The sequence below is a fragment of the Haliotis rufescens genome, unplaced genomic scaffold, assembly GCF_023055435.1.
Source record: "Haliotis rufescens isolate VD_foot unplaced genomic scaffold, xgHalRufe1.0.p SCAF_3, whole genome shotgun sequence".
NCBI classification, from domain to species: domain Eukaryota; kingdom Metazoa; phylum Mollusca; class Gastropoda; order Lepetellida; family Haliotidae; genus Haliotis; species Haliotis rufescens.
The window spans coordinates 5,157,838-5,176,644 of NW_025964001.1; the positions used below are offsets into that span (position 1 = coordinate 5,157,838).

General features: G+C 40.7%; 1 protein-coding gene across 2 annotated transcripts in view; it reads left to right on the forward strand.

Moving 5' to 3' along the window:
- Positions 1 to 274: 274 nt before the first annotated feature.
- Positions 275 to 18,807, forward strand: part of LOC124131830 (potassium voltage-gated channel subfamily H member 1-like) — a 60,254-nt gene continuing 41,721 nt past the window's right edge. The window contains exon 1 of one of the 2 annotated variants that reach the window (XM_046495318.2): positions 275 to 1,032. In XM_046495318.2, the coding sequence (XP_046351274.2) occupies positions 954 to 1,032 (79 nt within the window). In that variant the 5' untranslated portion in view covers positions 275 to 953. The remainder of the gene's footprint in view (positions 1,033 to 18,807) is intronic. The other variant, XM_046495319.2, reaches the window with a different exon arrangement.

Genomic DNA, 18,807 nt, shown 5'->3' on the forward strand with positions numbered 1-18,807 from the left:
TTATATCCTGTATGCAGGTTTTGCTATGTCGCCGTGTTATGGAATGTCGTTCTAACCAATATAAGCACCCAATTGTATGATTTATGAATGAATAATTGACGAACTGAAGGTACCTATCAGCGTCATATCCTGTAGACATTATTTTGGTATTATCTAGTTTGAATACCAGCTTCTGCCCGTGACGAGTAGGTCGTGCGACCGATGCTTTGTTTTACTTGGAGCTAGGCGTGTGCTGCCTGCCTTATATGGCATGAAGCTATCGATTAGTTGGAACCTGTGTTCGTCAACACTAAAGTGGTACTAGTAGCTGCCACTTTCAGTGTCTCCGCCTGGCTTTACTGTCCATTGATTTGTATCGAACGCTCAGGTGTGAGGGAACCAGTAACACCTCTCAGCGTCTATACCCGCTCAGGTGCTAATTAGTCCACCTGTCCCATCATTGAATGCCCGACTGGGAGACACGATATTTGACCTGTGCCAAACTTTCTCCTGTTTTCTCTCGAACAGGTGAGAGGGAATATTTGGTCCCGTGAACGCCTGTTGTAGCCCGGGTGTGCGGACGTAGGTCTGTCGCTTGATATTGTGACACTACCCTTACCATCACCTTGTCACCATGGCGACAGAAACAGCATGCCAGTCAGCTTCAGAGGGAATCGGTAACATGATATAATTTACATCATTTGCATAATAAGTGCCTTGACATGCGCACTTGAGCCCTGCCTTATTAATGATAGATTGGCTTAAAGAGAATACCTGCCTGATATACGTGGTTGGAGTTAGAAGAACTGACAGTTGAGAAGACCTAAGGAAATACAAGCCAAGAGAGCCTATGTGTTTACAGAACTGACTTCAAGCATGGATACCTGTCCTGTCACCTCGCCAGGTGTGGCAACGCATCGCTGACATACCTGGTCGTGTATCTACCCGAGGACTAAGGTGTCACTTCAACCAACATGCCCGGGGCGAGACGTGGGCTTGTTGCCCCCCAGAACACCTTTCTTGAAAACATCATCCGTCGATCCAATGGCCAACGTAAGTACCAACACACACATACATACACCTCTCCATAGTAACACATGTATGGCTGTCTTGTCAGCTAGGCACTGTCGGTGTTTGTGTGTGTTTAATAAGGTTTTTATTCCGGAGTTTAACAGTTGTCACAAGATTTGATGAGTTTTATTACAGATTTGTCAGGTAGCTATGACCTGGTGGACAGCGTACCTGTATGGTCATCGGACCTTCGATCAGGTATTTTCCGCCATCATGGATTTGCCAGCGAACACGGCACTGCTAGCCATCAAAGGCAGTCGATCATTATTAAGGGGCATAATGTCATCGAAGCACACAGGCGACGGTAATGTCGGAAAGACGAGTGACAAGGGAAAAGCACCTGAGCTATCTTTCATCAGTGTTCTACACAGCCTAATAACACAACAGGCAGAACCGCTGTCGTATTTAGGGTAGTGTGTGAATATGAGTTGTTTAATCGTTTAAAAGCTTTAAAGACAGTATAAGAATTATGTTTGAACAACACGACAATCGACGAACATACAAATTGATTTCAAAGGAATTGCCGATATTGTTTAGAAGTGCTGTGAAAATTTAACCGATGTGTAAAATTTTAATTTTAAACCCTAAATTAACTTTTTGTTATTTTGCTTAAATCGGAATAGAATTGGGATCTATTTAAATTGAATGTAACAGCGGTGGAAAAAATAGTTACCAGTCAACAATCACTGTGCTGTATGTTATTGCATACAGACTAAAGAGGACATAACAAACCATGCTTGCCGTAGAAGGCGACAAGTTTGTCGTAAGAGGCGACTATGCTTGTCGTAAGAGGCGACTAACGGGATCGGGTGGTCAGTCTCGCTGACTTTGTTGATGCATGACATCGTATCCCAATTGCGTGGATCAGTTCTAATGATGTCAATCACTGGATTGTCTGGTCCAGACTCGATCATTTACAGACCCCCGTCATATTGCTGTAATATTGCCGAGTGCGGCGTTTAGTAAAAACAAATAAACAATGTATCTGGAAAGTTTTCTCTGTAAAAAAAATAGTGTTTATTTGCTCACAAGCATCATGAAAAATGATAGTCTTTGATGCCCACAGTGACATACAAACCTTCTCATTCGATCATGTAATTTAAGCATAAGTAGAAAAATATTTACAACATGTGTCACATATGTGCAACTGATGTATTGTTGTTTTCTGTTATCCACTTAACATCTCTAAAAGATATTATGTTTCTATGCAGTCTCATGTTATTGCATATGTCGATTTAAATAAAGTTAATGATTACAAAGTTGTAAAAAAACCCGTTCATATGTACACTAAGTATGACTTTCAGTGACGCATACAAATGGCTACATTAAAATTAAATAAGTCATGTAATGGCGATAATTAAACAAAGTCATTCATCATATGCTGATATTGATTGTCGAAGATGAGACAACAATGACGGTATTTAGATCAATCGTCTCTCAAACCAAGACACAAACAACTTGAAAAGTACGAACTGCTGGCGATTTCAGGGGGAGCGCGCTCTGTGTTTATCGCACCCCTCCCCCCGAGAACCGGCGTCCGCTGGGCTTAAATAGAGGCCATTGCGCTCTTCATGGGTAAATAACAATGGTCATACCAATGATGCTCATACATATACGACTCGAGTTATTTTGAAATTCATTAATAAGGACAAATGTAACAATGTCACAAGCAATGTAACAACAGTATTCACACAAAACACCAACAACTCGTCTCTTCCTTAACGTAGAGGAATGACGTCAAGCGTTAAATTGTATACGTTGAACGTCTATTACATGTTTAAATGATGAGTTGGTGAGTTGTTTGTGATTACATTATTGGTATTATGTTTTGTACCATATGTTGCCAATGATCCCAATGTTGCGGACCTCGTGTGTCATAGCTAACCTGATTGCCACCCTGCTATCATGATGTACCGTGACGCAGTTTGTGTTTTCAGAATTCGAAAAAGCTATTGTCACTGTTGACTCGGCAATGATTTCAGTGCGTTCTTTTGTGTTAGCGTTACTGCCCGGAACGACCTGCGTTATACAATTGAATGATAACCATTGATAAAATATTCTGTTGTCATTATGTTCAAAACTCAAATGGCTTTTTTTACAAATCGATTTATTTAAATGTAACCATTTTTAACACGGGGAAAGATTTTAGTTGACAAGTCTGAACGCGCGAGATGACGTTATATTGAAAAGGCCGTTGCTAAGGCTGCGTTTCTCGGGCAAACAGGAGTGACTTACTGTCAACAATCCTTGACTCCAGAACTCCCCCCCCCCCCCCCCCTTCTCTGTAGTCAGAGGGAGTGTCAATACGTGATGAAAGATCACCTTAGGTCATAGACCTGTCCGTGTTTAGAATTTCTGCGGATCTGCCAAAGTCCTAAATCTACCATTGCTAGTAGTTCGTCGTTGTATCACTTCCGATTTCATTCATAAATATGTTTTTAACATTAAAACTGGCGCTTTAATATGAGTCCGAAAATGTTCTTATTAAATCTGGTCCTTGGGATACGCGTATTCAGTGTTTCTGGCAATACGACTGTTGTGTCTCTTGTTCAACCATACATGTACCACTGCTTGTGTGTCCGGTAGGTGAACAAAGTTCTTCTTGGTACGCTTTGAACCAAAGCCCTCCTGAGACTATTTCTGCATTTTGAGCCACAGAAATAGAACACCCCAGTCAATATCCCCTTCCATACTTTAAACATATAGAGCACAAAGAACATGAAAACAAATTATTTAGCGTTGAAATTCTTACCAGAAGCATTGGTATACATTGTGATCGTTGACAAATAACCGTACATTACCTATATATCACAACTCTAGTTTTGATAGGGAAAATCAGATATGTCATTCCATATGAATTATACCCTTGCCATATTTCTTGCCAGTTTTGTATTTCATAGAACGATAAAAAAGTGGAGTAGTATATATATTGTTTTAGTCTCGAAGTTAGTTTCTGATGAGGACCATGTCTGTGTAACAATAGATGCTAACCTCTCTTTAATGATCTGACGTCGGACACCTTCTATCTGCCGTTTCGCTTAGATTAATCATTGCGTGCACTTTTTTATGCAATTGTTTGAGTGGCGGGTGCTAGAACTCGACATTCTTACCCTTTTAGCGAACACCTGGTGCCATTGCTGAATTTCAGTGATCCAATAATATAATTTTCACCACTATTTTGCCTTTCACGCAAGTGGAATCTGTTTCGCCAGATAATCGAGATAAATATTTTCCACTGTTGACGTTTTATATTTGTGCAGTAGAACATGGATATAACGAACTGCAAGGGACCGGAGAAATCAGTTCGTTATATCCGTTGTTCGTTATACACGTTTTCGCTCGGAAACGTCCGCCATCTTGGCTAAAACAAAATACAATACACATCACGTTTATACACGTTTCCTCCCGCATGAACAGTGATTCAGTTAAAAAAGTACCAACATTTTAATGCAATGGTCGGACAAAATTGCATCTGAAATTATTATTTGATCAGAATTAAGATTAACATAATTCAAGTTTAAATAGGTTAACAATTGTCAGTTCGCTGTAGAGAGTTCGTTATGTACGTAAATTTATATGATAATATATAGGAGATTAATCGGGGATGCTTTAACTGTATCTGTACATCTGTTTGATGGGCCCAGTTGTTCGCGTTCGCTCGTCTCACCGACGTTCTGAGTTCGATTCACTGCATGTTCTATTTGTACTGCTCATAAGAGAGGAATGTTACCAACATAAAAGCGACAAAAATCTTTTCCATATTCATAAGAAAGCTCTGCCTAAAGCAGTGTCGATTGCACTAATCCGACTATATCATGAGCATGTGTTTACGAATCACTATGAAATAGTGATGGTACCAAGTGTTCGCGAAAAGGTGAGCGTATCCTGTCCCACCGTTGGCACCCGTCACAAACACATGCAAAGGCAAATCATTTCTTCACGTACTCACTGGCAGTACTTAAACTGACGAAATAACAATGTCTTGACCTTTGAAACATCATACTTATTTAGCAAAGATGTGTATTCATCTTGATATTGTTGACTCGAATCTGGTCATCTGGGCCACATTAACACGTAATATTTACAGGAATTCTTTTACAAAAATGTGATTTGCAATGGAATTATGAAAACCAATCATCAAATATCAGCCTCCTTTGGGAACTCAAACGGGATCAAATTCAAACTGGTTTTCCTTTGTTATGAATAAAAAAAAGCAGAACGCAGAACAAAATAATGGGGGAAAGTTATATTGAAATCATAAAACAACAGCTGTGCTCTCATTGGATGTTTTAATTGTGTTCTTAGAAGAGCACAGAGACAAATAAATGTTCGAAACGATGTTCAGGTGGCATGGCCATACTTCTGCTGATTCCACAGAATGGTTTTATGCCGACTCTGTGACAAGGAAGAAAGCAAAAATTCAATGTAATTGTCATTTGAAACGCCAGAGAATCAGCCAGTCTACCTAACCTTTCGCGAGACAAAGCAGAATCTAGGAGTTTGATAATTATTTAATGTTTTCAATGCGGTGTCGGGTGTATTGACGTCAGAGGTGAGATGATAAATGAGGGGACGCGTTCAGACACAAATGTAGGTTCATGGAGATAATTGTCAGGTGTTTCGTTCTTGACATCGCATGAAGCAGTATATCTCGTGGAGGTTATTTTTTAGATAATATGTGCAACATGGTTCGGGCGACTTTGTCATTGGTAGCAGACGCCACAATATGTTTTAGAGTGAGTGGAAATGTCTGGAATAGTCCAACCACATATAACGATATATCACTTTATGTGAGAACCTACACGTATTAGCTGGTTCAGCAACATTTGTCAACATCTGTGCCAGTAGTTTTTAAATGTCAAACCCGGTACTAAATCCCGAAAGCCTGCATATGTCAGATGAGTTATGATAAACTTGTCATATACATTCCCCCTATATTTCAATATAGGAATCGTCATATAAGTGATAAGGAATAGGATGATACATACATAGGACTAGACCAACAACGGTTGCAAGGATCAACTGTTGGTTAACAAAATAATCCTTGAAGAGGTTAAAACTTACCACCGCACCCTCTCAATGTGTTGGATAGACTACAGAGAAGCTTATGATTCTGTACCTCACGAATGGATTCTGAAGTCACTGGAATGCATTGACCTCCCCGACCGACTCCTTGTTTTCCTCCTTAACGAATTGCTCAACTTGAGATGTATTGGCAGGGGCAGGCGGTGACTTCGGAACCAATTTCTATAAGTAGAGGAATATTTCAGGCGGATTCTTTTAGTCCTTTGCTTTTCTGTTTCTGTCACTAAATCCTTTTAGATTAGCGATGCAGGTTAGAGACAAACTCCAGAATGCCCATATCAAAGACAAACTTCGGACAGATTGCAAATGTAGACTAAAGAAAATCTTAAGTTTAGAAGTGAACGCTCGCAATAAAGCCAAAGCCAAAAATAGTCAAGGGGTTCCCGTTCTTTCGTATTCTTCTGTTGTTGATTGGACGAAAGAAGAAATTCAGGGTATTGACACCCTCACACGAAGAATCAACCTCGCTCTTCAATCAATCGCTTATATATACCAATTATGATGTGAGGGCGTGGTTTGATTAACGTTGAGGCTCTTCATGATAGAATTGTATTGTGCACTTTTGCACACATTTATGTATCTGATTATCCTCTTGTGAAGCATGTCAAGACTCACGATCAAAACAAGGCATTCCACAGTTTTCTTAAACGAGCCAAGGATGTGGGGCATAATCTCAATGTCAGTGTTGATTTAGGTGATGGTTCTGTACTGCTGGACGGTACAGACATGAGTGCCATATCAAATCGGCTGGGACTCAGTTTTCAGGGAGAGGCTATCTGAACGACCACTGCATCGCGTTTATGTGCAGTGTCTCGAGAAGATCAGCAACCCTGCAGAGTCCATCTCTTGGAGGAAGTCGCCTGGCCTGAAAAGTGAAACAGAAGGCTTTCTGTTTGCTGCTCAGGACCAGTCACTTTCCACTCGAAACCGTCAATGTGTAATTTTGCATGAAAATGCAAATATGAAATGTAGATTATGCAGTGAATTTAATGAGACTGTCCAACACATTGTCAGTGGATGCCCAGCTTTGGCACAAACACAGTATCTTAAGCGACATGCTGGAGTGGCTCGATCCTTTTTTTACCATCTTCGCCATGCTTGTGGTTTTGACACAGAGGTCCATCCATGGTACGACCCGGAATATGTAGAGGCCGTCATGGAAAATGATAAATACAAAATTATTTGCAATAGGCCCATTTAAAGCCTCAGCCGTATCCATGCCAACAAACCTGATCTTGTCCTTTTTGATAAATCCGATGAAATCATTTATTTCATTAATTTTTTTGTCTCTTTTGACACTAATGTGATTGACAAGGAAAAACATGGCAAATATACGGACCTCGCTTTCGAAATGTCACGCTTGCATCCCAAGTACCAAGATGTCCGACTCCCCATTGTTCTCGGTGCCTTAGGTTTGGTAGCTCCCAATCTGTTGACTGACATTGGGAGAGTATCGGGTTTGCTACCGGGAATACATCCCTTCTGACAATCTGGGTAATGCAGAAGGCTGCAGTGTTGGGGAGTCTTCGCATTCTACGAAAAGTTCTGGGTGGTTGTGACTAAGCAGCGCTTCCTGGGAGAAGTTCCATTCGCTGTCTGGTTTGCGTGTAGAGGGGGCAAGGGCCCTGAGCTGATGATGAACCTAACAAGCCTGACTGTGCCAGGATCACCCAAACCCTCTTTGCTGCATTTTTTATTTTAATGTATAAATAATAATAATTATAATAATGATGATGATGATGATGATGATGATGATGACGACGACGACGACGACGACGACGACGACGACGACGACAACAAGAATAATGACGACGACTACTTATTCTCCTGCTGGTATTATCAGAAAGGCTGTTTTCAGGTGAGTAAGCTTCGTTCAACGCCCTTTGAATGTTATATCAGTGCCATGATACAGTATAAGAATACTTATAAAAGACTGAACCTGAATTATTGAGTACATAATGGGAACTTTACCATGCCAGGGCATTTATATTTGTTACAACACAGCTGCTGTCAAGGCACTCTGAATAATTTAAAGGGACGATGTGTTACAATTGAGAAGTTCAGATCGGGGTTAAACTGTAGCGCATTCCATATATTATGAAATGTAATATTTCGGAATCATTTCCCAACAACTCTAAAGTGACTTTTAGGATAGTTTTACCAGAGTCTTGTTTTGACTGCTCACTCAAAATATTTTTTTTCATTAAAAAATAAAAATTCTTCGTGGAGCCCTGTAATATCCCTGTAATGGCCGCTGTACATCCTTAAGAGTAAGGATGCGGAGACTGTATGAGTCATTGATCTCTACTAGGATTCGGCTCTCATATCATGAACTTTGTTTCAGCTTATTGTAATAAGGCTGGTTCTCATTAGACGCTTGTATTCCCTTATGAACAGAAAACCACTAATGCACCTACTGTGAGTATTCACGAAATTCATTAGAGTCGGTCTCTCATTATTGATGATAATGTACATAATCTACGATCGAAACACGTGAAATCATGACATATCACCGCAGTTGGAATGAAACTGCTTTGTCCAAAGTGTTCATGTTTAGATGATGACAAAGGGGTTTCACCTCGCTCTTGGTTTTAAGGCGTTTGCATTAACCAACTGGAATGATCTCTTCTCAATATGATAGGGACCGCCTCCGTGGTCTAATGGTAGAGCGTCCGCCCAGAGAGCGGAAGGTCCGGGGTTTGATACCCGGCCGCGTCATACAAAAGACGTTAAAAGATGGTACTTGCTGTTACCATGTCTGGCGCTCAGTATTAAGGGGCTAATATTGCAAGACAGGTCAGGGTTTATACCCCTTTTGTCTACAAGTGTGTAATACTTGCAGTCTTGCTCCGTCCTGTACCCTTGCGTACCGTCAATATGTATAACCCTTGTGTCTACACGTGTGTAATACATGCAGTCTTGCCCCGTCCTGTACTCTGTAGACCCGTCAATATGTATAACCCTTGTGTCTACACGTGTGTAATGCATGCAGTCTTGCCCCGTCTTGCACCCTGGCAAAGCGTCAATATGCATAACCCTTGTGTCTACACGTGTGTAATACTTGCAGTCCTCCTCCGTCCTGTACCCTGGCGAACCGTCAATATGTATAACCCTTGTGTCTACACGTGTGTAATGCATGCAGTCTTGCCCCGTCTTGCACCCTGGCAAAGCGTCAATATGCATAACCCTTGTGTCTACACGTGTGTAATACATGCAGTCTTGCCCCGTCTTGCACCCTGGCGAACCGTCAATATGTATAACCCTTGTGTCTACACGTGTGTAATACATGCAGTCTTGCCCCGTCTTGCACCCTGGCGAACCGTCAATATGTATAACCCTTGTGTCTACACGTGTGTAATACATGCAGTCTTGCCCCGTCCTGTACTCTGTAGTCCCGTCAATATGTATAACCCTTGTGTCTACACGTGTGTAATGCATGCAGTCTTGCCCCGTCCTGTACTCTGTCGACCCGTCAATATGCATAACCCTTGTGTCTACACGTGTGTAATACATGCAGTCTTGCACCCTGGCGACCCGTCAATATGTATAACCCTTGTGTCTACACGTGTGTTATACATGACCCCGTCTTGTACCTGCACGTGTAGTCCCTGGTCGTGCACCTGCACGTGTATAATACATGACGCCTATGCCCGGTCATGAACGATGGCGAACAGCTGTTGTGTACACAAACAGTCCCTAGTGGTGCTCAGGGTCTTCATTAAGTATCCGTTTGTCCTAATGAAATATTTAATATTTCCTCGAGGGAAACGTACCCTGTTTTTGCCACAAATCCTAATCAGAACCGGGGTGGGGTATCCCCTGGTACTAGCATCGCGTGGAAACATTCTTTTTGTTTTACGCGCAATTTTCACCCATGATAAGAGACAGCGGTCTCAGCAGTTTTATACACAGGAAAGTAATTATCCTGACTTGATCACTGACAATCTTTTCCCTGCCACGATTAGCGATATTCCACCTCCGTCCTCACCCGTCGTTTTTCTGTTTTGCCACTGATCAGTGAGATTTTATCATCGCACACTAACAGAGTAAGGAAGCGTCTCAATGAGAAAGGATCGTCTCGTTCAATTATTCAGACGGTACAGCAGTGGACTAATTAGAGAAACACTCGAGATCGACAAAAGTTCAAAGTTCCCGGATGAACATGAATAATTCGGCATTACGCCAAGCTAAATCGTCGATAAGAAACACAGAATCAATGTGAATGAGCTTGAGTTAATTTCTTCGATAAATTATCACTTTGCGACTATTGGCGTTGACGCGAGCGAACTTTGTGTACGAACTTACCCATTAGTTTGATCAGTGTTTCGTGCGTATTGTCGCACATTGTATTGAACAATATTATTGTTTCAAAATATCTATGACATCTCTGACATACGTTTTTCTTAAGAATATTCGTGATGAAACCCTTGTGCCGATACACTTTGTCATCATGTGAAATTGTCATGACGTTTGCTCTGCTAAAGTGGCGGTCGGGTAGCCTAGTGGTCGATTCCCGACATGGGTACAATGTTAGAAGCCCATTCCTGGTGTCCCCCGCCGTGATATTGCTGGATTATTGCTAAAAGTGGCGTAAAACAATACTCACTCAGTCACTCGCTCTGCTTGATAATGGAGTGTAGTCTAAATAACATGAGTGATATGAATAACATCATGTATTATCATTAATTAGCATCAGATGAAGAGGTCATTCGCCTTCCACTTTCACAAAAAAAGGTATTTCTATGAAAGTATTATTAAAGCTAATCTTGTAATGTCTTTTTCAAATTGTATAATACACTACTGTTCACAACAAACGTCCTCTCGTCCTTTTAGCGGTCGGGAGGTAGTTTATTTTGAACTGTAGTGTATTTGTTTTAATCTAGTGAAACACAATAGCAACAATGGGGACTTCATCGCATTATATGAAATGCAGTTAATATCTCTACCGTATGTTCCTATAGCTGTTGTTAAACATACATATATACCAGTGTATATGAAGCACAACAAGACCTAGGTTGCCTAGTATTAATTGATAAATTATGGCAGATAATAATTGCATATAACTTGGGACGCCAGACACCTGCTGTTATTATCATAATGTAATATAGTAAGTCATATGGGGTATGCGTGCATAAAGTAGCATAAAAGGGTTAGACATAAAAATTAGATATGTATTCACAAGAAAATCGAGTCGTATCAATAATAAAACGGAAAACTGTTATCATTGTTGCGCGACAGTCGTGCTCGTACGGTTCCCGATCGGTTGTTCAATCATTGGACCCGTATTGGTCGTGGACTAACATGCTTGGTCGTTCCGTAGTCTACTCATACACTGTTCATTATCTCAAAGCATCCCCTCAGCCGTAACATGCGGCGGAACAAAACTGCTGGGCGAAATCAATGTATCGATCTGCTATAGGTTGATAGGTTGTATTCACTGAGTAAGTGCTGTCGCATGTCCTTGGTGACGTGGAAGTGAAGAAATCAGTATTTTGTGTGTGTATACGGGGGATTGGGACAATCTGAGGCACAAACGCACGGGGGGGGGGGGGGGGGGGGGGGGGAGGGGGCGGGAGACGCGTCGAGGTGAAGTGGTGTATCTTCTGTATCGAGGGTCTGGGTGGAGTAAGATGACAAATATATGTAAGAGAGATCGGTTATAGAATTACTACATACATATTGATATATCGATGAAACTACGTACATATCGATATATCGATGACACTGCATGCATATCGATATATCGATGACACTATATGCATATCGATCGTTTGAACATACGAAATTCACACATCAATACCACTGCATTAATATGGATCTCCTGATAACGCCACATCAAGGATACATCATACATATTGACCTACTAATAACGCCACATCAAGGATACATCATACATATTGACCTCCTAATAACGCCACATCAAGAATACATCATACATATCGACCTCCTAATAACGCCACATCAAGGATACATCATACATATTGACCTCCTAATAACGCCACATCAAGGATACATCATACATATTGACCTCCTAATAACGCCACATCAAGAATACATCATACATATCGACCTCCTAATAACCCCATATCAAGAATACATCATACATATCGACCTCCTAATAACGCCACATCAAGAATACATCATACATATCGACCTCCTGATAACCCCACGTCAAGGATCCATCATACGAATCGACCTCCCGATAACGCCACTTCAAGAATACATCATACATATCGACCAGATCACGCAGTATATTAAACCTTTGGAAGCAGAAATGCATTCAAATACACCCCATTGTGTGAATCAGTAATATTGCGTGCATATTATCATACGGATACCAGTGTATGTCTATTGCACTGATAAATGACCAAAACGGCCTGCATACCGACATATCACAACACAAAAGCACACCAACACACCAAAATGACTGCAGGCTTTTACAAACTGTTATGTCAGTTGATGCCTATTGAAGCGGTGACATATGTTTGACTATCGCCTAAATGATGCATTGAGATATATTTTTCTCGCTATCATCCATTCATCCACCCCTCCATCACCCACTCACTCACTCACGTAATAATCAGGGCTACCTATTCGTCTATATTATATTTACAATGAAACCTCATAATCTCGAAGACCATCGAAAAGATATCGAGTGACCCGCAGTTCGTTTCAAGCTAACTAATATTAGTCAAGGATTTACCATACAGTAACGTCGTCAGAATTGACTGACTTTATTGGTGTCTTGCATTTATGGTTTTTAAACTTGATGGCGTAGAAAAGACTACAAAAATGACGTTCTAATTCCTTCTTGGGGGAACAACGTCTTTGGTTGCACTACACAATAGGAGGATATTAAATATCTTATCAGAATGACGTAAGTGTTTTGCATGTGACGTTACTCCACTTGTGACGGCAGCTTTAATGGATATTAGAGTGAGTGAGTGAGTATGGTTTTACGCCGCTTTTAGCAATATTCCAGCAATATCACGGCGGGGGACACCAGAAATGGGCATCACATATTGTACCCATGTCGGGAATCGAACCCGGGTCTTCGGCGTGACGATCGAACGCTCTAACCACTAGGCTACCCGACCGCCCCTTGGATATTAGAAGACGTGGTCCCATCATTAAAGAAACACCTCACACATGTACAGTCACCATGTATCCATGTCTAGTTGGTTTGCACAGCTATTCTCGTCGTAAGGAGACATGAAACAGTATAAAGCGTTGGACACGGTTGAATGTTACAATATGTCTGATATATATACGTAATCAATTGGATGATGTCTAATGCTGATGAAGAGGTACACGCAGATGGAGACAGTATGGTTGAGTGAATTCATTCGCAAGTTGATTTCATTGTTGACTTGGTTGATGCATGTCATTGTATCCCTATTGCGTAGATCGATGCTCATGGTGCCAATCACTGGATTGTCTTGTCCAGACTCGATTATTTACAGACCGCCGTCATATCTGGAATATTGCGGCGTTAAACAACAAACAAACATTACATCATTAATAAATGTCTGAAATCCCTGAAACAGTTCTATCTAGAATTGTGTTTTGTTTGTTTGTTTGTTGTTTAGAGCATCACAATATTCCAGCTATATGACGGTGCCTGTTAAATAATCAAGTCTACACCAGACAATCCAGAAATTGACATCATGAGCATGGATCTACGCAATTTGAATACGATTACATGCACCAACCAAGTCAGCAAGCCTGGTGACCATCCTATCTCGTCAGTTGCCTGTTGAAAGCAGAGGAACCCATGCTTGTAAAAGGCGACTATGCTTGTCGTAAGAGACGACTAACTGGATCGGGTGGTCAGGCTCGCTGACTTGGTTCATGCATATCATCGTATTCCAATAACGTAGATCGATGCTAAGGATGACAATCACTGGATTGTCTGGTCAAGCCTCTATTATTGACAGACCGTCGTCATATAGCTTGAATATTACTGAGTGCGGCGTTAAACAACAAACAAACGAAAACAAGCATGGGTTGAGATAGTATTTTGTATTAAAATCGCATCTCTTTTTATGTGAAATATCACGTTCGAAAAACTCAACGATAATGTTGGAATGTTTTCTTCATCTTGCCATGGTGTTGATGTACTTTAGAGCATGGTCCACTCGTGATGTATACTACTTCAAGGTGTCAGAATACGGATCGAACAATTTATCAATTTGCACCTCTGGGGTTCCATAATTACCACATTGAAATATTATCCTTCGCTTTTAATCAATTTGATTAATTCAGGATACACGTGATCATAATTTCTTTAAAAATATCCTGAAACGCAACCGCCCTGGGGATCTGACGCGCCCACACACATGGTCGTTTGGAACCCTATTGATATCAGTTGAAAGTGTATTACTTTTTGTTCTTTGAAATTAATAATGAATTATCTTCTCGAGCTATACCCAGTATCATTTATCTCCATTGTTATGTTGTGTAGCAAGCACATGACGATTGGAAATACATTATATTTATGATCATAATATCATACCCGCATCTGTTAAAAAAAGATCGCCTATTCTGATTTCATCGTGTGATTGCAGGAAGGAGTTATGATGAGATTGTGACTGATAGTCCCGGGGAGACGCGCTTGCCATTATCAAATGAGTTTAATACGTTCTGTCGCGCTGTTCAAGACGAGTGTTCAAACAATCGTTCTGTTAATAGATCTGACGTCTATCTGGAGAAATACGCTAATGGCTTATACGCTAATGGCCAATCTGGCCCTCTGACCCGTTGTACTCTCGCATTAAAGTAAACATCAAGTCATGACCTTGAATGATATTTGTTATTCGTTTGTTAGTTTTTCTTATTTTGATGCCACAGCTGGATACATTTAAGAATGTCTTCTATATAGTCCACATCCCGTACCGGACGTCAAACCCACAGCGCTCTACTTACCATAATGTGCAATGTAAAGATTGAAATTACATGACATGACGAGAATTAGGCATATAACGATAAATTCTTCTACGTTTATATTCTGCAATGACGATGTAATGAATGCTTGATTGAATTAGCTTAAATAAAATATATTAAAAGATTCAAGCCTTTTTAATATTGAATGTAAAAGTTTACTTCCGTTTTACCTAACGGAAAACCTTACCTAACTTTATTCAAATTCTCGGGCCTTCTTTGATATTAGGACTAAGCGCCACCAGTTTTTTGTGTTTTGTATATCTTCTTGCATTGATGACCGATTAAAAAATGTATGTTTCAAGCTTAAGATGTATATACATGCTGCTGGACCTATTATTATTGTCACCGATAGGTCGTTGATCAGTTGGTCGTAGATGACATTCTGCGTGTTATAAATCCACTCGTAATATGGATAATTTAGTAACAAAAAATCATGAATAAGAAAAAAGTGTTCAGTAATCCGATACACGACAGTGCGAGAATATTGCAATTAACGTCAACATCGACGCATCTGGCAAGTCCCGAACACTGATAAACATGAAACCACAATGTTATCAATGCTTAAAATCCACGACCTGGAATTAATTAACAAATTAATTAACTAAATCATTTATGAAACCCTGAAATGAATGTGCAAGCCAAATTGCAAAGATTATGTATGAAATGTTCTCTTTAAGGAATGAAAAGGTTGCTTAAATTTATGCGTGGGTGTGCCTCTGTGTGTGTGTGTATGTCCGTACGTTTGCGTGCGTGCGTGCGTGTGTATGCGTGTGTGTGCACGTGTGTGCACGGTGTCTGTATTCATAGTTATATAAATGTGTGCGCTGCCTCATAAGGGAGTCTTGTACCTTACATTATTCTTCATGTCCGATAAGAGAACATACGACGGAATACATAAACAGCTTACATAAAGAGATTGATGCAATTCTGAGCCTGAGGTGATAATAGATAACGAACAACGTGGGATGTTCTAACTAAAAACACATGTCTGAGCACAAATGTCTTCAAAAGGTAGCGTGATGTTTTTAGTCATATTCATCATATAATCAACCGCGATGATGACAGATTAATGACCAGATGTTGCAAGGATAAGGGTAACGTTGCTAGGGACGCTGTCGTCGAACAGTCATCCCTCAGAAATGCAATACTGTTTTGCGAAAAATATAAATCATTTCAAGGACACTACAGCAAGAAGAGGTAATATTGGCCTTCAGCCTTCAGACGTACAATAGGTTTGACAGGTTCTACCAAAACACGTCATTTTGGAATAATTCGTCGCTCTGCGAATCAATATTATCGATATCGTGCTTACAGAACCTTGTAAATCCCTAAACCAGACATGACATGACACATATATTTGCAGATGTTTCCGAGCGATTTGTACATCTACTCATTGCTTGTACTGCCATCGTTGTCAAATATGAAACTGAGCGAATCATGTGTCCATTGGTCCATGTGTCGTGTTTTTAGTATTTTAACATTGGTCCATGTGTCGTGTTTTAGTAACATTGGTCCATGTGTTGTGTTTTTAGTATATCTAACATTGGTCCATATGTCGTGTTTTTAGTATTTTAACATTGGTCCATGTGTTGTGTTTTTGTAACATTGGACCATGTGTTTTGTTTTTAGTATTTTAACATTGGTCCATGTGTCGTGTTTTTTAGTATTGTTCACAATAGTCCATGTCGGTTTTGAATATTTTTGACATTGGTCCATGTGTCGTAACATTGGTACTTCACGCCGAACGCATCACCTGGTTGTGGCATATCTTGGTATGAGAAACATTCCATTCAATGGATAGTGGACTGAGAGGACTATCTTGTTCATATCAGTTGTGAAACACGTATGTCGCAAAATATCCTAAAAGCTTACAACCGGTGAAAAAAACACTGTCAGTAACAATTTGTGCTTGATGCCTTCCGACTGATGGAATGGTAGATATAGTAACTTCATCGATATTTGTCAATAATGACTAAACTATGGTGGCAGAGAAGGGACATTACGTTATCAACTTCAATCACAAAAGCGAAAAAGCGATAACGCAAAACGAGAAAGCGATAATTTCTCACGCAACAATATCACTTTTTCGTCTCGTGTTAAAGATTAAGTTTTCTCGTCTCGTGTTTTTCTCATTGAAGTCGATAGAGCGATGTCCCTTTGCGTCCTCCATACCAAACCCCTTCTTGTGGAGATGTATATTTGCATTGCAATCATCGCATGTTAGTGTGATATGATTGAATGTACATACAAAACGCCAATCAGTGATGACACCAGGTGTTCGCGAAAAGGGTAAGCATGTCCTGCCCTACCAGTAGCACCACGCGTTCTCTGTGACGCCTGTTGTCGAATAACGTGACAGCAAGGTGTGACGTCATATCACATTGACTATCAAACTCTTGAGCTGTAGACTGATCAAACAGTCGCGTCATTAACCGCTATAAGCACACGACAAACAGTTCCTTGCCGAGAAGTAATATATTTGCATGCATCAGGAAAACAAACAGGCTTATTTGAGTTTGTGGCAGTCATTGCAGTGACAAGACAATGTCGTCATCGATCAATAGCACGTGCAAACAGAGCGTCTGCGAGAGAGGGATTGTCGTGTTTTCAGCGGGTAGCGACGCCATCTTGCCGACGGGCCGACTTCAGGTGGCTTACTTTGGTGTAAGGGCAGCCGTATCCCTGGGGTGAATACCTTGGCATCATGATTAGACGCAACACGGCAGTGTCACCAGTAATTGTATTTCACTATTCAACTTAATGACAGTTTCCTATTTGAGTAATGAGTTTGATACTCGTACTGTTAAGCCCTTGTGTCTCATTCCATTTGTTTTTTACCTGCGGGTTCAGGGCTATAAAGGTCTTTTTGGCAAACCGTGTAATCCTAATGAAAGCGATTATATTGATGGGCGAGAATGATGATGATGATGATGATGATGATGATGGGCGATGATGATGCTGATGCTGATGGGTGATGAAGATAATGGAAATTTGATGAGGGGTGGGGGGGGGGGGGGGGGGGGGGGCAATAAAGATGATACTGATAATGACGAGGAAGATGATGCTGGTGATGATGTTGAATATGAGGATAGCGACGGTAACAAAGATGATGGTGCTATGGCTGACATCAATGATAATGATCCTTCGAAGATGATGCTGTGATGACGACGACAAGGATTTGTTGACCACGACGATGATTTGTTGACCACAAAGATGATGATTATGATAAGGATGATGCTGTGACGTCGACCACAACGATGATAATAATATGGATACTATGTTGGCTTATCGTACATTTTCGTATTTAATATGGACTTATATGTATAAAGTATACAATGTGGGACATAAACCCGATATTAACAGTTTCACAGTGTAACAGTTTGATAAGGAATCCCTATAAACAATAACGCATATGTCCTTCCTGTCCTGCGGCAATTGCTGAAGCTTACAGTTACAGCGTGGCTTGTGCTGAAACAAAGTATCCAGCTGTTCCACGTGACGCGGGCAGCTGTATCAGTTGAGATAACTCGACATCGCCCCTACCGTTCAGCCATAACTAATTACAGCCGATTCACCATCTCACATGAAGGAAAAATGGTCACCGATAACGTCTGAACACCATGACATCCATGACGTCTGAACACCATGACATCGATAACGTCTGAACAACATGACATCGATAACGTCTGAACACCATGACATCGATAACGTCTGAACACCATGACATCG